The sequence below is a fragment of the Saccopteryx leptura genome, chromosome 3, assembly GCF_036850995.1.
Source record: "Saccopteryx leptura isolate mSacLep1 chromosome 3, mSacLep1_pri_phased_curated, whole genome shotgun sequence".
Taxonomy (NCBI): Eukaryota; Metazoa; Chordata; class Mammalia; order Chiroptera; family Emballonuridae; genus Saccopteryx; species Saccopteryx leptura.
In genome coordinates, this window is record NC_089505.1 from 288,041,480 (window position 1) to 288,060,112 (window position 18,633).

The 18,633-nt window shown below is 50.0% G+C and overlaps 4 protein-coding genes across 9 annotated transcripts in view; 3 read left to right on the forward strand and 1 right to left on the reverse strand.

Moving 5' to 3' along the window:
* Positions 1-234: 234 nt before the first annotated feature.
* ZNF513 (zinc finger protein 513) lies at positions 235-3,743 on the forward strand. Of its 2 annotated transcripts, none has more exons than XM_066378649.1 (4): positions 235-516; positions 762-923; positions 1,903-2,490; positions 2,576-3,717. In XM_066378649.1, exons 1-4 carry the CDS (start codon positions 462-464, stop codon positions 3,397-3,399), a joined length of 1,629 nt encoding a protein of 542 aa, XP_066234746.1. In that variant the 5' UTR covers positions 235-461; the 3' UTR covers positions 3,400-3,717. The 2 variants fall into 2 exon arrangements, with proteins under 2 accessions (XP_066234746.1, XP_066234747.1); XM_066378650.1 differs by lacking the exon at positions 235-516 and adding an exon at positions 555-639 and having other exon boundaries at positions 2,576-3,743.
* Positions 3,744-3,842: 99 nt separating this feature from the next.
* SNX17 (sorting nexin 17) lies at positions 3,843-9,374 on the reverse strand. Its single transcript, XM_066378651.1, has 15 exons — positions 9,191-9,374; positions 8,692-8,766; positions 7,558-7,675; positions 7,015-7,079; positions 6,671-6,781; positions 6,487-6,577; positions 6,253-6,340; positions 5,949-6,018; positions 5,554-5,646; positions 5,258-5,461; positions 4,988-5,113; positions 4,749-4,826; positions 4,555-4,629; positions 4,432-4,473; positions 3,843-4,340 (listed from the first exon to the last, which is right to left on the reverse strand). The coding sequence occupies exons 1-15, from the start codon at positions 9,251-9,253 to the stop codon at positions 4,227-4,229; spliced, it is 1,413 nt and encodes a 470-aa protein (XP_066234748.1). The 5' UTR covers positions 9,254-9,374; the 3' UTR covers positions 3,843-4,226.
* An 84-nt stretch (positions 9,375-9,458) lies between these two features.
* Positions 9,459-14,107, forward strand: EIF2B4 (eukaryotic translation initiation factor 2B subunit delta). 4 transcript variants are annotated; one of them, XM_066378647.1, is made up of 13 exons: positions 9,459-9,671; positions 10,046-10,089; positions 10,406-10,535; positions 10,726-10,932; positions 11,196-11,278; positions 11,471-11,562; positions 11,791-11,905; positions 12,102-12,178; positions 12,357-12,459; positions 12,727-12,854; positions 12,998-13,175; positions 13,580-13,760; positions 13,869-14,107. In XM_066378647.1, exons 1-13 carry the CDS (start codon positions 9,641-9,643, stop codon positions 14,066-14,068), a joined length of 1,569 nt encoding a protein of 522 aa, XP_066234744.1. In that variant the 5' UTR covers positions 9,459-9,640; the 3' UTR covers positions 14,069-14,107. The 4 variants fall into 4 exon arrangements, with proteins under 4 accessions (XP_066234744.1, XP_066234745.1, XP_066234741.1 ...); XM_066378648.1 differs by having other exon boundaries at positions 10,729-10,932; XM_066378644.1 differs by lacking the exon at positions 9,459-9,671 and having other exon boundaries at positions 9,937-10,089.
* A 3,201-nt stretch (positions 14,108-17,308) lies between these two features.
* The window catches only part of GTF3C2 (general transcription factor IIIC subunit 2), a 31,266-nt gene continuing 29,941 nt past the window's right edge, over positions 17,309-18,633 (forward strand). The window contains exons 1-2 of one of the 2 annotated variants that reach the window (XM_066378652.1): positions 17,309-17,383; positions 17,606-18,025. The gene's annotated coding sequence lies outside the window, so the exon portion shown is untranslated. Of the gene's footprint in view, positions 17,384-17,605; positions 18,026-18,633 lie in introns of those variants that run through there. The other variant, XM_066378653.1, reaches the window with a different exon arrangement.

Here is an 18,633-nt window from a genome sequence, read left to right on the forward strand (position 1 = left end):
TCCCTCAGAGTGGGTTCAGGACCAGCCAGGTGGCATACAAGACGAAGCCAGTGGCCCCGCTTTGGTCCTCGCCAACCTTTTTTTAATCTGATCTCTGATTGGCTCTTCCACTTCCTTTTGTCACAATCACTTCCTGGTCACGCTGGGAAAGCCTTGTTGCCTCTGCAGTCCGCGGACTACACGTCCCGTGCGACTCTGCGGTAGCGGAAGCGGAAGCGAGTACGGAGGTACCAGCTGGTCTCCGTAGGGGGGTAGGGGGCTCCATGAATGGACGCGGCGGTGGCGGCGGGAGCGGCCTGAGCTGGGCGGCGGGGCCAGGGCCGGGGTCTACCCGGGGCCCGCGCCGCTGCATGGGGGCGGCCCGCGGGCCCTGAGAGGAAGGGCAGGCGGCAGGCCGAATTGGGAGGGGCGGGGCCGGGCGGCCGCAGGCCAGAGGCGGCGTAGGGCTGGAGCCGGTCACGATGCCCCGAAGGAAGCAAAGCCACCCGCAGCCCGTGAAATGCGAGGGGGTCAAAGGTCAGGGGTCGCGATGTGAGGGGGAAGAGCGGGGGTGGGGTCAATGGAGTGGGTTCAGGTCGGAGTGGAAGGGGACTCCTAAGAGATGGGGTGGGCGACCTGGACTCGAAGCTTCCCACCGAGGTACTAAGGGAACCCGGGAGGGTCTACAAGTCTGTGCTGTAAGGTCTACGAGGTCAGGCATCCCGGTGTGGATAATGGGCACGGGTCCTGAGGGAACATCTACGTTTCCAATCCCTATTCAGTGGATACCGAAGACTCCCTCGATGAAGGACCTGGGGCCCTAGTGTTGGAGAGTGATTTGCTACTAGGCCAGGATCTGGAGTTTGAGGAGGAAGAGGAAGAGGAAGAGGAGGAAGGTGACGACAACAGCGACCAGCTCATGGGCTTCGAGAGAGACTCTGAAGGTGGGTTTTAGAGACTTGGGTAAGGATTAAGTGATAGCTGAAACCTGTCCTTCATGGTGGGTTAGAGTTTAATGCCAGTGAGCAAAACACCATTTACTGCCACAAACTAGGGCTGGTTTAGATTGGACTTGAGCTAGTTTCATTTGCCTAATTGTCCAGTCAGCTCTATCACTTTGTTGAGGTGAAGTTCTGGGGCCTGGTCCAAAGGTGGTATGAATAGGACGGTGGACATGTCATTGGTTAAAAGTAAATGTCCTTTTTATAACCTTGTCCTACTCCATAGCCCATTTCTTTTGAGTTTACTTCTGAGAGGTTCAGAGAAGCAACTTCTCATTCAAGCTGCTACTTAGGTCTAATCTCCCTTTCATCTGCAGCATAAGCTCCTTTTGTATTGAGGTTTGTCTCTGCCTTCAAGTATCCTTCCACAATACCTCTCCCCTGTGATCTTAGCAACACCCATCCTAATTTGCTGCACTACCTACTTACTCATGCCACTTAATATTTTTGAAAGTCATTAAAGGAACCTATGTAAAAGAATCTATCTTTTAGGCTTAGAAGTGGTATTACATGCATTACTAGGTTTATACTCCCTCTACATTTTACCTTACTCTTCAGTTTATTTTATAATCAGATCTGTACTAAAAGGGACCTTACTCATATAGAGCTTAGGAAAGGTCTGAGGCCTCTGCCTGGTGTATTTTTACTTTCTTACCCTAAGAATCAGTTTACTACATTATTGATTCATTTCATTGTGGTCTATCTACTGTGAGCCCTTAATCTTTTTTCATTAAGTGTAACTAGACACAACTCTGTCTTCACTAAATTAGTCCAGGTTCAGCAATAGAAAATTCATATTTAATTTTTGGTATCACTGAAGAGAAGGGTGGGGCCAAGCAAATAGGAAGACCAAAAGAAAGAAAGGGCATTGGAGTCTGGTCCTACCCAATGTTGATGTTTCTTCTCATGTCTGTCTCACCAGGAGACTCTCTGGGGGCCAGGCCTGGGCTTCCCTATGGGCTGAGCGACGATGAGTCTGGGGGCGGCCGGGCACTAAGTGCCGAGAGTGAAGTTGAGGAGCCAGCCAGGGGTCCAGGGGAGGCCAGGGGTGAGAGGCCAGGCCCAGCCTGCCAGCTGTGTGGGGGGCCGACAGGTGAGGGGCCGTGTTGTGGGGCAGGAGGGCCGGGTGGGGGGGCCCCGCTGCCCCCACGGCTACTATACTCATGCCGCCTCTGCGCCTTCGTGTCCCACTACTCGAGCCACCTGAAGCGGCACATGCAGACACACAGCGGGGAGAAGCCGTTCCGCTGTGGCCGCTGCCCCTACGCCTCAGCCCAGCTCGTCAACCTGACACGACATACCCGCACCCACACTGGCGAGAAGCCCTACCGCTGTCCCCACTGCCCCTTTGCCTGCAGCAGCCTGGGCAACCTGAGGCGGCATCAGCGCACCCATGCAGGGCCCCCCACTCCTCCCTGCCCGACCTGTGGCTTCCGCTGCTGTGCTCCTCGTCCAACCCGGCCTCCCAGTCCCACAGAGCAGGAGGGGACAGTGCCCAGGCGACCTGAAGGTAAAAACACTAGGGACCACAGAACCTGGGACACAGGTGGGTGGCCCTAGGGGTACATGGGTTCACTAGGTCTCTGTCCCTACAGATGCTCTGCTGCTTCCAGATTTGAGCCTCATGCCGCCAGGTGGTGCCAGTTTCCTGCCAGACTGTGGGCAGCTGAGGGGTGAAGGGGAGGGCCTATGTGGAACTGGATCAGAACCACTGCCAGAACTGCTGTTCCCTTGGACCTGCCGGAACTGTGGACAAGAACTGGAGGAGGGGGAGGGGAGCCGGCTGGGAGCTGCCATGTGTGGGCGCTGCATGCAAGGAGAGGCTGGAGGAGGTGCGAGTGGGGGGGCCCAGGGTCCCAGTGACAAAGGCTTTGCCTGTAGCCTCTGCCCCTTTGCCACTCACTATCCTAACCACCTGGCCCGGCACATGAAGACACATAGTGGTGAGAAGCCCTTCCGCTGTGCCCGCTGTCCCTATGCCTCTGCTCATCTGGATAACCTGAAACGGCACCAGCGTGTACACACAGGAGAGAAGCCCTACAAATGCCCCCTCTGCCCCTATGCCTGTGGCAACCTCGCCAACCTCAAGCGTCACGGTCGCATCCACTCTGGGGACAAACCTTTTCGGTGTAGCCTTTGCAACTACAGCTGCAACCAGAGCATGAACCTCAAACGTCACATGCTGCGCCACACAGGCGAGAAGCCTTTCCGCTGTGCCACCTGCGCCTACACCACAGGCCACTGGGACAACTACAAACGCCACCAGAAGGTGCATGGGCATGGTGGCACCGGAGGGCCTGGCCTCTCTACCTCTGAGGGCTGGGCCCCACCTCATAGTCCCGCCTCTGTTTTGAGCTCTCGGGGTCCAACAGCCCTGGGCACCACTGGTAGCCGGACTCTCCATACAGACTCACCCTGAACTAGGTCCTTCTCTCTTGGCCATATGGCCCTGATCCTCCTGTCTGTTTTATAGAGATGGACCAGAAGCCACGTTCTCCTTCCTCCCCCGCTGGCCAGGGGCTCCACATAGACTAACCTAGGCACTATATGGACCAGTCCAGACCCCATAGGCGGGGTGCCCATATGGACCAGGAGGCCTTGCCTTGACTGATGCACTTCATGAGCTCAGTGAGAAGGGCCCTGTATTCCCTTCCACTGCTCCCAGGGGCTGTGGAGAAACTGGCTGGGGGACTGCCCAGGCTCCCACCTGTTTATTTAACTTATTTCAGTGCTTTATAATAAAGGAAACACTAACAAAGCCACGTCTATGCTGAATTGGCAGTGGCAAGCACAGCTCAGCCTCACCCTTAGCACAGCAGTTCATGCTGTGACTGGAAGCAGGGGTAGAGAGGGAACCAGAGGTAGGCAGCAATCAGGCTGAGTTTAATGACAGGAAACTGGGCCAGACCATACACAGACCTCTGCCCATCCTCTTGGCCCATGGCCCTGAGGAGCCAGAAATAGCCCGAGAGCTGTGGTTCCTCCCCAAGGCAGGTAGCCATGGTCCCGTGGACTTTGTGCAAAACACTAAATGCTAGTTTGGCATTGAGGGCCAGCTCTGTAAAAGGGACAATCCTTTGTGCAGCCAGCCCAAAGGGAAAGGGAACGTAGGTTAGGAGGCCCCTGGCCGAGAGGAGAAAAGGGGAAGGTAGGAAGGAAAAGGCCCCCGGGTTTGGGGGATGCAGGCACAGGGCAAGTTTTTGAACATTCCTCTGGGGTAGAGGGCAGACATCCTAGCACTGGAGATCACAGATCCTCATCTCCAATGCCCTCGAAGGCGAAATTGCCGTGGACATCACTGGCACTGGCATCTGTGCTGGGACTGCCAATCCCCCGCAAGCTCACGGCACTCAGCTTGCTCTGTAACAAAGGCAGGGTGGGATCAGAGGGCTCGAGCCTCCCTGAGATCCCCTACAAACACCCACCACACAAACCCTCATGGGAAACTCACTGAGAGTTTGACCATGGACTCCCGGCTGGCATCAGGGGACTCCTGGGGAAGAGGAGGCAGAGGTGTCAAGAGACCTCACTGGGGACATGAAGCAAGTGTAGGGTATTGATATTTAACACTTACAAGCATTGGTGGGGATTTCACCGTTTGCTGGCTATCTGAGCGTCTCAGGGTGCCTCCCACCCGCCGGCGTAGCATCTGGGGATGGAGATACAAGACACTGAGAAAGGGCAGGATCACTTCCTTTGGAATCCCCATCACTTACCTCCCTGACACCTAGGACAAGACAGAGAAAGCACAACCACTCAGCTGCTTACCTTCCTGATACTGCCGCCAGATTTCTTCACCATCAGTTCATCTACCATGGATTGCAAACAGATGCTCATCATGATAGCCTGAGGGCAACAGAAGAGCTCAGCCTGACTAGAGTTGTAATCCTGAGCCCAGCACCCCTAAGACAAGGGCTCCCACTCACATGGAGTCCTGGAAACCCTAGACTTGGATATCTAAGAGAGGCGGTGCAATGGGGTCCAGAGGCCTGAGGGTGGGCTCACACCTGGGGGCTGGTGATGGTGACCCACTGGAGCCGGTCCTTGCTCATGAGGTATTCAAAAGCCAGTTCCAGGCGCACCTCACCCCTGCCCCGGCCTGGGCTGCTTGTGCCTCCACTGGGCAATGGCACCTGGGAAAGAGGGATATTAGGCTGAGTTCATTCTGACCAATCTGCCAGATTCTCTGACCCACTACAGCCCCCCCAGCCCATTCCTGAAACTCAAGGCTTCCCAGGACCCCATCCCAAAGGCCTCTCCCTCTTATTCCAACTCACAGAGGAGGTGACCCGCCAACACCGCATGCGGGTAACCCGGAAGGAGCCTTCACGAAGTTGCTGGCCAGGCAAGCGGAGCTGGAGGCTGAGCTCACTGTTGCCTGCGCTCACCACTACCGGACAGTCCTTCTCTGGGAAGTCAGCCACACAGGCATCGAAACACAAGTAGCCATAGTGCCGCAGAGTCTGGGCCAGCCGCAGGAACTGAAACCCAGTCACCACGTGGGGTGGGTCAGGACAGGAAGCAGGGCAGTTGGGAGAAAACAACCACTTGGAAGGAGAAAGGCAGAGCTCACCTCTTTCTTGGAGACCTTCTCTTGCAGAGATTTGAGTTGCCGGTGTTGCTCCTTGGTTACCAGGATCCACCCACGCTCAATGTCTGATACTGTCTACAATTAAGGAGTGGGGGGAGAGGGAGGCTTAGGGGTCCCAGTCAGAAGTCCAAGGAAGAGTGTCCAGTTACCTCTATACAGCTTGAACCCTAGCGCCACACTCAACTATCTCTTTTGCAGTAAGTCCTTGACCATAACCAGCTTACAAAGTAGGGAGAGTAGATGTTGTGCCAGACACCCTGACAGTATTCTAGGAACTTCCCCATGAACTGGCAGAAGACATGACAGGAGTTTTCCTGGCAGAGTGGGACACTGGAGTCACTTTCAGGGGAAGGGTTCTGAGGCAGCGCCAAGCTCACCTGAGCATAAAGCAGGTTCAGGCCAACCCGGTTCTCCATGACATCGTCATCATAGGCAGAGTCCCAATAACTGTGAGGCAAAGGGGTGGAAAGGAGTAATGGGGCTAAGCTGGGGTAAAGCAAGAGGTAGAATGGAATACGGGCAAAACAGGAACAATCTAGAACTATCAGACTAATGGTGGTATGGTGGGAGGAAGCTTGGGAAGCCTGGTACAAACACCCAGTGACCAGATTATTCTGTCTCAATACATGGCCCAGTAATTCAATCCAGCACCTCCCCCCCTCCTCCAAGCTCAGCCCTGACCTCTTTCTTAGCACAATCTTATACTCTTGACTCCGAAGACTGGTAACAGACACATAAGGCAGCTCAAACTCTTGCAACTTCCGTATAACTATGGGTTAAAACAAAAGAGGAAAATGTCATGAGACTCAAGGGTGGGGGTGAATCAAGAGGAAAGCCCTGAGGAAATGCAAGGGGGCAGACAGGCAAATTCACTACTAGAAGCACAGGGAAGCAGTAAAGAACAGAGAAACTCACAAGAAAAGGCTCCATCTTCTTTTTCTCGAACTAGAAAGAGACTAAAGTATCCGATCAAGTCATCTGGAAGATCCAACTTTGCAGCCACAGCCTGAGAGTAGGGAAGAAAAGTATAGCTTGTCATACTGGCTGGTTCCAATCACCCCCCAAACCTGGGCTCTGGGGTGCAGAACAAGCACCTCACCTCCAGGACATCCTCAGTCTGATCCGAAGTTAAAACATTGACCAGGACTTTCTGCCCGTTGCTGAGCAGCACTTCCAAGGAGACCTCTTCTGTGGGAACCTGCTGGGTTTCCTGGGAGTGGAAGGCACTGCTTTAACCCCTGTCCAACTCTGTCTAGGTCCCTCTGGTGTCTTTATTTTCAGTTGCTTAACTACAGGCTGGGTTTCCTTGATTTCACTGGTATAGCAGAAGTGCCATTCCATGAAAAATGGTGCCAGGATGACTTCTCTGCAGTCACCTCATTAAAGTGACACTGCCCTGCAGGAAGGCCCTTCCCTTAAATCCTGGTCCTACCAAAGCCTCACCTGTTGTGCTCGACGCAGGAAACTATTAAAGGTCTCACTGCTTCCAAGCAATGGGTCTTGACGAACTGTGGGGATGAGAATGATGTTGCAGTAATTTAGGAATCTTTCTTGGTAAGTACCCTCCCCAGACCTCATTTCCTGGGCTGATGGTGGCCTGTTACATCCCCAGCTGGTCTCATCTCACTGTTTGCATAAATTCTTCACCTGTCCCACCCAGCTGCCATCTAGTTGAGTTCAGTCTATAGAAGTAGGGAAATAACGATGTCAACCAAAAACACATCAGAAGCAATTTAAGCTCTCCCCATCAAGCTAAACTGCTGTAAGACTATTTACTATTATATTAGAATTTCTCATAGATATTAGTGCCCAAGTTGCTTTGCTAGTATCTAGAGCATCTATGCATGCTACTTACTTTTTGCAATTAAATCCAGATCAGACAAGAAGCTTCCCATGTCTAGAATTCAGGACCTTCCACAAAACAGCTGTCTAGTCTCCCCCCTTGTCCTCAACACAGCCAGCCTCAAGTTCCCTCCAACCACTCACCAGCTTGCATGTACTTCTCTAACTGTTCTCTCCTCTGTTCTACCTCAGCAGGTGTCAAAGAGAAAAGCTTCTTTGGGGGAAATGCAGGAAGCACATTGGCCCCATACTCCTTCCGAAGCTATTTTAGAGAAAGAGATACAACCCTTCACATTAACATAGCAAACAAGAATAGGCAATCCATGCTCACAATGTTGTTTTGGACTCCCTTTCCCTTCCTCAGTCTCGCTTCCCAATCTAACCTGGTCATCTGGGGAACAATTCCTTTGGCAAAGGTAGTCTACCTTTGCCAATAGAGCCATTCATCTGTCTTAGATACATGTTCTTTCCTATCTTACTGTGTACAAGTCAGTCCCTTTACAGTGTAGGAAGGGTTTTTGTATAGGGTCAGGGCCTAGGGAGGCCCTTAATTATCTAGCAAGACTGTGTTTACTGAACCCTCACAGGAAGCAAAGAGCTTTATAAGTAAAACTTATATGCACAAATAGTTAATAGTTAAGTGTGTTCATAAAGCATCTTGGGACTTATAGGGACTTTACAGATCAACAAGTCCATTTTTCAGTTGTAGAAACTGAGACCCAAAGAAATTAGGTAACTTGCTCAGGGTTGTACAACTAGGTATTAGCAGAACCAGGACTCTGAACTGAGGTAAACAGAGTTCACAGTCTGATGAGAACGGAGAAACATTGCATCACGGATACATCAAGATAACTGGAACAGCTACTTACACTGAGATGAACCACAGAACATAGAAGGAAAACGGTTGGTTTGTGTGAGCAGGCAAAAGAATTTTAAGTTGCAACTAGATAATAGAAGGAATGTGCTTTGGCAGCAGAAAGGAGGGTGGGGATGAGGTCGCCTTTTCATGCACAGGCAAAGCTTGAAGTAAGCCAGGGGACAGAGAAGCAGGAAAGAGGGTGTGAGTATAGGGAGAAACAAAACGCAGACATTAAGCTTCTTAGGGAGTTCCCCGGAAATGTCAAAAGATAAGGTAAAGTCATAGGTCCTCCCCTGTAGCAGTGATTAAAGAGTAACTACAGCCTACAGGAAAGGGACGAGGGAGGAAAATGGGAGACACTGATGCCAAGGGGTAGGGAAGGGTGTGACGCTGCCTCAAGGTAGGGGTGCTAGTCCCACCTGCTCGTGCAGCCCCAGGAGTTGGCTGTAGCGCACCCGACAGTGCAGGACTCCATTCACGTGAATGTTATAGGCCTGAGGACACAAAAGCAGGCAAGCATTTTAGGGTCGCGATCCGGCGACACCCCTCAGAACCCTGGCCGCAAAGTTGCCTGGCACAGCTCCGCCTGAGTAACGCGCCGAGACCTTGTTAATCTCTTTTCCCCAGGACCAAGTCCCAAAGCAGGAGGACCAGTCCTGGGGAAATACGGGAGCGTGTCGCAGTCTCTATTCACAAGAGACCAGTGACGCCCACCATAGCAGCCGCAGCCCAACTGAAGGCGACGCGGCCGAACAAAGGACCTACAGGAGCTGGAGCGACTTCTGGACGAATCTGAGACGTAACATAAGATCCCGGCAAGGCCGTCGGGTGTCGGCGGCCAGGCCTCGGAGGCCGCTCAGAGAGGACGCCGGCCCGTTATCCCCGCCCCTGCCCGGCCCGGCTCCAGCCGGTCCTCACCACGTAGGCGGAGCCGCCGCTGTCCCCGCTGCGGGACTCGGTTTCAGGAATGGAAAAGTGCATGTTCCCTGAAGCAGGGCCCAGCCAGGCACCGGACTGTGAGGGCCGCAGCGGCTTTGCACGCTCGCCTCCACTGCTCAGCGTGTCCTCGCAGCCTCATTCGCCATTTTGGGGGTGGGGAGGGTCTGCGATAGGAGGTGGGAAGGGCGGTGGGACGTCCGCTCCCGGGCGCAGCGTTCCGGCATGCTGGGAATTGTAGTCTAAAGGGCAGGAAGAGACTGCCGGGACTGGAGGACCCAAGTCGAGATGGTCCTCGTCGCTACCCGTAGGCCGGGCGGCGCGCCAGCGCACATCAGAGTGTAGTAGGCTAGGGGCTGAGCGCCGCAGGTGTCGGCCCAGGACGTGCTGTAGTCCTTGCGACCGTGGGGTCGGATCCTAGGACTGTGGGTGATGGCTGCCGTGGCTGTGGCTGTTCGCAAGGGTGAGTGTAGGGCCGGGGTGCACAAATAGGCACGCTAGCCGAGGGGCTCCGGACGGCCGCTGCTGGGCCTTGAGGCCCTCTGAGCACTGTCGCTCAGTTCCGGCGCCACGCCAGTCGGCTCTGCCTCGGGCGCAGCCTGGAGCCGCAGACCGCCTGGTTACCGTGAGAAGGGTGGGTGCCCCACCTTTTCCCCTCCCCCGCCTACCTTTTGATCCTTCCGCTCACTGCGTCCCCACGCGAATCCTTGGCTCACCTTCCGCCTGCTGGCGGAGCCGTGAACATGCCGACCCATCAGCCAGCTGCTCCCTGTACGAGTTCCCTCAAACCCTCCCGGAGCCTCTCGGGGTCACTTTGTGCCCTGTTTTCTGATATAGACTCAGGATCTGGGATGAAGACGGAGCTTCCTCCTCGGCCTGGGGTAAGTGAGGGTGCCCTCCCAAGCTGCCCGTCAAGCGCTGCGCAAGAGGCTGTATCAGTTTCATTCCGCCTCGATCTCCATCCCTTTTTCATTTTCTCAATAAAGTCAGGAGAATTTAGAGTTCTTATCGCTCTAAAGGTCTGTGACTGTGACCGTGGATAAGAACCTTCGTTCCCTGTGAGATGTAAACTTGTAACAGGTAACTGGTGAGAGTTAGGGAGCTTTAGAGACTTTACCTTCTGGGAATCTTGTGAGCGTCCAGTAGTGTTTATTTACCTCTGAAAAGGTTGGGGAAGAGCAGTATTTTATGTTTTAGGCAGCAGGGAGAGAGATGACCCAAGAAGAGAAGCTGCAGCTGCGGAAGGAAAAGAAACAGCTGAAGAAGAAACGGAAGGAGGAAAAGGGGGCAGAAACTGATTCTGCTGTATCTTCAGCCCAATGTCAAGGTGCGGGAGCTTTTAAAGGACTGGGATGTCGAGCTAGTAAAAGGATGTGTGGCAGAGAAAAGGGGGAGACGGGACAGAGTTGGTTGAAGTTTAAAGAAGTTTAGATAGAGAGGAAAAGAGAAGTCTTGCTGATAAGAAAGCATAGATATTGCCTGCCTGGGGTTGGGGCATCTCTTCTTTCTACTTTCAGTAGGCCCAACCAAGGAACTGCCAGGACCCGGCAGCCATTTGGGCACTACTGGGGAGAAAGTTCCAGCTGGTCGGAGTAAAGCTGAACTTCGAGCTGAACGTCGAGCCAAGCAAGAAGCAGAGCGGGCCCTAAAACAGGCAAGAAAAGGCGAACAAGGAGGACCACCTCCTCAGTCCTGTCCTAGCACAGCTGGAGAAACCCCCTCAGGTATCTTCCTGTCACTTCAAGACCTCTGTTTGATTTTCATTCTTGCGTTAGCTTAGCTCTCATCTCCCATTTTTTGCTGTGGTTCCCACAGTTCAAAATTGTCCCTTTAACCTTATACCCCTATTTCTTCTTCTCCCCTCCCCCTTTTCCACTTCCCTCTGTCCAATTTTTCGTGATGTCTCTTACGCCCTAAAAGTAAATTTCTCAGTATCACTTACTCTGTAAGTCTTACAGAGTCTTGAAAACATGATCATTATTTCTAGGAGTGAAACGTTTCCCTGAGCACACTCAAGTTGATGACCCCACAATTTTGAGAAGACTGGTTAAAAAACCAGAGCAACAACAGGTAGGAAGTGGCTTTGGTGTAAAGGGTCTAGGGAAGTGGGGTAGAGGGAGGAAATGTACTTGAAGCAAAAATGAGACCCTGGAGAAGGATGAGTATTCGGGTCAAAGAAGTTTCACTGTTTACTTCCTTTCCAGCTTCATATCATAAGTTTTAAACTCTGGGCCATTGGTTCTGTTTCTCTATTTTGTCAAGGGTCTTACACGAAAAGATTATGGATCCAAAGTCAGTCTTTTCTCCCACCTACCCCAGTACAGCAGACAAAACTCTCTGACTCAATGTATGAGGTAGGATCTTTTGTCATAACTTTTAATCTGAGAAGTTCTAGTAATTATGTTTTGAAAGTGTCTGGAAATTTGAGATTGGATCTGTGGGAAGAAGCATGAACACAAGGCAAAACTCTAGTAGAAATGGGGGTGTTTGTGCTAGTGAAGGAAGTTCCTTTTCATTAGGGGCAGGTGGGCAGTAAGTGCTCAAGCTCCCTTGCAAAGTGTGTGACACCGCCATCCCATCAGCATTCCATCCTCTGTGATCCACCCAGCCATGGTGCGACTCGGCCTGCAGTACTCCCAGGGCCTGGTCAGTGGCTCCAATGCCCGATGTATTGCCCTGCTTCGTGCCTTGCAGCAGGTATGCCTTGTCCTGTTCCCTCTTATGCTCCAGCCTCTCCTCCCCAACAGTACCCCCAGCTTCTCTCACCCAAGTTAATTTCTGGGGGAAAGATAAATGACTCCACCCTCAGAACACTTTCCTCTGTGAAGCTTGCCTGTCCCCTTCAAGATCTTTATTAGGAGGCATTTTGTTGATTAACTTATATACACTACAGGTGATTCAGGATTACACAACACCACCCAATGAAGAACTCTCAAGGGACCTAGTTAATAAATTAAAGCCCTATTACAGGTAAGGACAACCACTACAAGCCCACTCTTAGTTCTCTTAGTCCTTTTCTTGTATCCTTTCTCTTGCTCTTCTACCTCTTTTTCATCTTTCTGTTCTTTGTCTTTTTAAAGAGTTTTTTTTAAATGTGAAAGCTTTGTAAATTGTGAGGAGTCACACAAATGTAAGGTGTTGTTTTTAGCTTCCTGACTCTGTGCCGTCCCCTGTCAGCAAGCATGTACAACGCCATCAAATTCCTTAACAAGGAGATCACGGGTGTGAGCAGCTCCAAGCGGGAAGACGAGGTGATGAGTATAAGGAATGAGCAAGGCATGCACCTGGGGGTAGAGCTGTGAAACATTCAGGACTCCTAGGAGGGACAGCACAGCCATTCTGTCCTGGTCTGGGGTTGAGGAAATGGTTGGGCTGCCTTACTTGTTCTACTTTGGGGTCCCTTTTATATCTCCCCACGCCCCTTGAACTCATCTTTATATACATATTCAGTTATCTGGCATGATCATCAAGAAGAAATGTGTCCATTTCTTGTTCCCTAAGCATCTTATTCCATTTAGGCCAAGTCAGAACTTCAAGTAGCCATTGATCGGTATGTGCAAGAGAAGATTGTACTTGCAGCTCAGGCAATTTCACGCTTTGCTTATAAGAAGATCAGTAATGGAGATGTGATCCTGGTATATGGATGGTATGGTCCAGATGCTATGGCTAAGAAAATTGGGGGTTGGGTGGGTGAAATGATCTGAAGAAGGGACTACTGTTCTTGCCATTTAGGAATGAGCTGACCGTCAGCTAGTAACGTAACTGAATCCTCCTCTCCATTCACTCCAGCTCATCTCTGGTATCACGAATTCTTCAGGAGGCTTGGGCTAAGGGCCGGCGATTTCGGGTGGTAGTGGTAGACAGCCGGCCACGGCTGGAGGGAAAGCACATGCTGCGCTCTCTGGTCCGTGCTGGGGTCCCTGCCTCCTACCTGCTGATTCCTGCAGCCTCCTATGTGCTCCCAGAGGTGAGGGCAGAGAAAAGGAACTCCAAAGTTGGAGTAAAAGGGTTTAGTAGTATAGATATAATCCCACTTCCCAAGGATTATAATTATTTAGAAGTATTAGAATTGTATAGCACGGTTTATATTTAATGGGAAAACACCTACAGCATGTTATAGCAGTCTAGCTATTAAAGAACATTATATTAAACTAGCAGCCACAAAAAGGGAACAGGACAAAAATAACTTCCAAGTCGAGTTTTCTTGTGGGAGGTACAGTGGGTTATTATTAGCCAGGTGTTTTCCAATAAGAGCCATCATTAAGATTTGTTAGTCATGGTCTTAATGTTGCTGTCCTGGGCAGGAGTGGGGAATTTTATTCTGCATTGATCACAGATGACATTTTTCCTGTTCTCTACTCTCTAAAATAGGTTTCTAAGGTGCTATTGGGAGCTCATGCACTCCTGGCCAATGGATCCGTGATGTCACGGGTAGGGACAGCACAGCTGGCCCTGGTGGCACGAGCCCATAATGTGCCAGTACTGGTCTGCTGTGAAACATACAAGTTCTGTGAGCGTGTGCAGACTGATGCCTTTGTCTCTAATGAGCTAGGTAAGGAGGCCCAGGAGGGCAGAAGAGGGAATTGAGATTTGGGATAGGGGAGGTTGAACTACAACTTGATTTCTTAAAAGACATAAATGGATACACCTCCCATTGCAGATGACCCTGATGATCTGCTGTGTGAGCGAGGAGAACATGTGGCCCTGGTTAACTGGCAGAACCACCGGTCCCTACGGTTGTTGAATCTGGTCTATGATGTGACTCCTCCAGAGCTCGTGGATTTGGTGATCACAGAGCTGGGGATGATCCCCTGCAGTTCTGTACCTGTTGTCCTACGAGTCAAGAGTAGTGACCAGTGAGTGGGGGAGCACAGGGTCAATAAAGGACATACTCTCCATGCTGCTGCCTTTGTCTCTTTTAGCATTGCCACCACTTAGACTCCCCAACCCCTCTTAGCACCTGCTACCGTCAGACCTTTATGGAGACTCAGGTGACTAGTTCCACACCAGTGCTTTAGGGCCAAAGTGAAGGTCAATATGGAGACCAAAAACTATCCTAAATCATCAACCTTTTTAAGAAGAATCTAAGTGCCTCTAAGCTAGATATGAGGAGGAATATAAGGACAAATAGGTCTTAGCTTTTGTATTATGAATACATATTACGTTAATTATATTAATAAGTATTTGGTATCCTTAGTATTGAGTACTTATTGTGTCAGAAACAGTTCTAATTCTTTATCCATTTATGAAGCCTTAACCTAATTCTGTGGAGTAACATTTTACAGATGAGAATACCGAGGCACAGAGAGGTGGTTTGCCAAGGTAACAGCTAAGGCACAGAGAGGTTAAGTTACTTGCCCAAGATAACACAGTAACTAAACCAGCATGTGAGCTCAGGCATTCTGGATTCAGAGACTGTATCTTCTAACTTTTATGCTACCTGCCATTAAGGAACATTCATCATGGTAGAGGAAAACAGTATCAACAGTACGAGATAAATTTTTCTACTAGTAGTATGAGCAGATTCCTGGTAAGCAACCAAGGATGATGCCAGGAGATCTAGTAAGGTTGGGGAAGACTTCGACAGGTAACATCTGACCTAGTCCTTGCAGGATAAAAAGTTTCTTTGTTGGAAAAGAATGGGAAAGAGGAAATAGCTTGGGCACAAAGACAGAGTAGACCTTAAAATAAATGGCTAATTCCAAAGTATCCAGTAGTGCGGTGAGGCTAGAACTGAGGCTTATTTGGACAATGAGTGATAAAGCTGCAAAGGTAAGGTTGGGGCCAGACTCTGTGAGTCTCACCATTGTGGTTAGCTTGAAAAAATGCAGTCAACAACACAGTATTTGTGTTTTATTGAACAATTTCAAGCAGCACAGTAGAGTGACCTATATAAAGATTTCATACCTATTCAGTGCAGTTTGATGTGGGCTCACACACAGATTTTTTAGGGCTCCTTAGGTAGCTATCCCGTACAGAGCCTCTACAGACTCGCCACTGACTGATGGCCTACCAGAACGGGGTTTCTCCACCAAACTGCCGGTTTCCTTCAACTGCTTATCCCACTGAGTAATGTTATTCCTATGTGGTGGCGCTTTGTTATAAACGTGCCGATACTCACGTTGCACTTTGGTCACGGATTCAAATTTAGCGAGCCACAGAACACTGAACTTTCCTCTGTACCGTCCACATCTCTACTGGCATGGCCGTGGACTGCTCTGCTGTATACACGGTGTTACGTCATCATCTGTGCATGTGCACATGCTGCCACATCATCCTACGGAAACTGGGAGTTTTCCTTTTATTTGGTGCAGATTTCACATTACTTTCGTCTTTTGTTGCTTTCCTGTGACTGGTCAAAAGTGCACCATGACTTTACGGACACACTGTATTTGGTTATTAAATTTCTTGTAATCAGAATTAGTCTTCCCCACCCCTATTTTCTCATGACATTGACTTGTTCCAGAAACCAGGCTGTTTCATACTGCCTCACATCAGGAGGCAAATAATGGCTGCCTGTTCCATTTTCAGTGATGAGTGGGTCCACACATTTTGAAGTTTCCTAAAAAGTTTCACCCACTGATGATTGTTGCCCAAATTATGTTATCAGAGGATGCACAATGGTGATATTTTCCCACCTAATTCTATCATTCTTTCCACATGACTAGGTCATAATCTAGAAATAACTCATCATATTTTTTTCTCATCAGCTATTATTCTGAATTACAGTTCATAATTCAGAAAGGCAGGATGCTTCTTATGTAACGTATTTGCCGGTTTTCAGTAACTGATCAATAGTGACTTCCAATGGTGTACAATGACTAGTTGATTTTTTTTGGCTTTTAATCACTTTTTTAAAAAAATTATGAATTAAAAAAAATTGAGCATACCACTCAATCATCAAAATTAAGCAGAGGTTCAACAGGGTCATCTTGGTGCTTCAGAAAGGTAACTTGTAGAGATTAGAAGCAGTGAAACATCAGTTAAAAGATTGCCTACTCAAAATTACAAATGGTTCAGTAATTCTACTTCTAGGAATTAATGTTATCCATATAGTCCCACATTTGAAGTAACTTAGATGCAGGGTTATTTATGGCAGCATTGTTTATAATTGCAAAACACAAAACTACCTAAATACCTTTTAATATTAATAAGGTACTAATTATACTAAATATAATTAAATTCTAAGGAGTCATAACAAAGAATGAAGTTTTTTATGTACAGAATCGGAACAATCTCCAAGGTACACTGAGTTAAAAGAATCAAAGTGTGTGTAGTTGCTGTTTGAATCAAATGGGGGAAATATATATGTACTCGCATATATGTTTAAATACATAAAACATCTTGGTGGATGTTTTATGTAACAAGAAACTGCCAGTGTGGATGTGGTCTGGGTGGCTGGAGATAGATGGGAGTCTTCACTTTATACCCTTTCTATTTTGAATTTTGAGCCACGTGAATGTATTAAAAAGTAAATACGATTATTAATATAAAAAGATTTTGCAATTGTTCAAGTGAAAGATAGCCTAATCCGAGGCAACAGGAATAGAGAGGAGACAGATCTGTTCATTAAAGAAGCATTTAAGATCTGATGTATTGGGAAATCAATCCTCAAATGCACCAACTTTGCGCTCTCCAAGGAGTTGGTCCTAAGCCACAGAGCTGTCTTAAGCTCGTCCAAGGAGGTGCGTAGTGAAGAGGAGACCCTTTATTCCATAAGCGAGGGGCTTTAACGAGATATTATTTTGGAAGAGAAAGGGTTTACCCTACTACTTTACGTATTTATACATCCTGAATTCTCCGGTCTGTAGAGATGCATGAAACTTACATATAGCTTTAAAGCTTCAGGAAAGGGCAGAAGTTGATTACATTTTCTTCACCCGCATCCCACCTCCCAGTGAGAGAGTGGGGCAAAGCCAGAGTCTCACGTGAGTGTAGCGTCCCCACGTCAGATTTTTCTACTCCTGTTCCTCCCCTTTCCTGTCCTTTTCCCAAGCCCCCTTTGCGTTTCTGTGTCGCGTCCATCCTAGACTTCACTAGCGGTTCCATCCGCAGGAAGGTGGGGGGCGGGACGGTGGGGGATGGGGGTGGGGAGCGGAGGCCGGAGTTATCTCCTGGCCGCTGGCCGCAAGGATTCCTTTGTCTCCCAGTCTGTCTTCCACGCCTGGTTTGCAGGTAACGACTCACATCTGGGCCTGGCTGGGTTGCTCAGTTGGTTAGAACGTTCTCTGGACAGGGTTGCGGGTTCGATCTGGTTAGGGCACATACGGGAATCAACCGGTGAATGCATGAATGGGTGGCACAAAAATCAAATCGATGTTTCTCTATTTCTCTCCCTTCTTCGCTCTCTCTTTAAAAAAAAACAACTCACATTCGGCCTGGCCCTGTCCGCTACAGGCCCGGTAGTGAAGGAAATCCAGGGTTCAACGCTGGGGAAAAAGAGTCTACTCGAGTGTCTCGTACAGGCCGCGTGGGAACCCGCCGGGGCGCGACGGCCGTCACCACGCAGGCGTCAATCTTACTTTCCTGATACTGCAATTCCCATAAGGCCGTGCAGCGCCTTCTGCGCCGCTAAAGCCCAGAGGCTTCGGCGGCTCGGGAACTCTAGCCGCACTGCATTACGGAATACATAGTGTAATTAGGAAACGTCTTCGGGCACCAACTCCTCCACCAAGTTCACGTGTTTATCTTGTGCACCGGCGTCTGCTGTCGGGGTGGGGTATCAATGAAGAGTAGCTGCCGGGTTACGTCATAAAACCGCGACCAGACGGGCGGCGCCATCTTCGAACTTGGACTTCCGGAAGGACTTTGGTGAGGGTGAGTGTACCGCCACGGGGTGTTCTGGGGGCCCCGCGATTACTGCTCCTCCTTTTAGGGAGCATTGAGATTTTGGCTCCGCGATTTCCTCTTTGCACGGCATCGCGACCTCCAGTCCCTGGGCTGCTGCAGAAACCATCATGTTCCCTACTTCCCCGTAGTGGCAAGAGTGCATCCCCCATCTCTGCTAACCACGGGTCTTCTTCCCCTTCGCGGTGTCCGTACTACCACGACATCCTGTGTCCCGACTTCGGCGTGCTGACATTACCTCTCTCGACTTTGCGCACCTACAGTAGTTCTCAACCTTAGAAAACTCATAACTGGCCTCACGCACGGGGTAGTGGTGAAAGCTACTTAAACGCCTAGGACTGAGGGAGGCCAGGCGGCCACTCCAGTAGTAGATGTGGGTCAATCTCATTCTGCTATGTCCCAGTCTCTTATTCGCTGAGGCTCTTCTAATCCTGAGGTTGTGCCTCGTGCGCTGCAACTTTATTGGCGCAGCCAAGGACCAGTTACTTTTCCCTGCCCACCCCTTTTATCCCGTGGCAAGTTGTCTGCTGGGGATGGCGGAGGTGACGACTTCAGCCCCACCCAGTGATAATTCACTT

Coding starts and splice junctions, on each gene's coding strand:
- ZNF513 (XM_066378649.1), top strand. CDS start 462: ATGCCCCGAAGGAAGCAAAGCCACCCGCAGCCCGTGAAATGCGAGGGG. Junction 517..761: donor GAAATGCGAGGGGGTCAAAG/GTCAGGGGTCGC, acceptor ATCCCTATTCAG/TGGATACCGAAGACTCCCTC. Junction 2,491..2,575: donor AGTGCCCAGGCGACCTGAAG/GTAAAAACACTA, acceptor CTGTCCCTACAG/ATGCTCTGCTGCTTCCAGAT.
- SNX17 (XM_066378651.1), bottom strand. CDS start 9,253: ATGCACTTTTCCATTCCTGAAACCGAGTCCCGCAGCGGGGACAGCGGC. Junction 6,341..6,486: donor AGAAGATGGAGCCTTTTCTT/GTGAGTTTCTCT, acceptor TTTAACCCATAG/TTATACGGAAGTTGCAAGAG. Junction 4,827..4,987: donor TCACCATCACCAGCCCCCAG/GTGTGAGCCCAC, acceptor TGTTGCCCTCAG/GCTATCATGATGAGCATCTG.
- EIF2B4 (XM_066378644.1), top strand. CDS start 9,952: ATGCCGACCCATCAGCCAGCTGCTCCCTGTACGAGTTCCCTCAAACCC. Junction 10,090..10,405: donor AGCTTCCTCCTCGGCCTGGG/GTAAGTGAGGGT, acceptor TTTATGTTTTAG/GCAGCAGGGAGAGAGATGAC. Junction 10,536..10,725: donor ATCTTCAGCCCAATGTCAAG/GTGCGGGAGCTT, acceptor TTCTACTTTCAG/TAGGCCCAACCAAGGAACTG.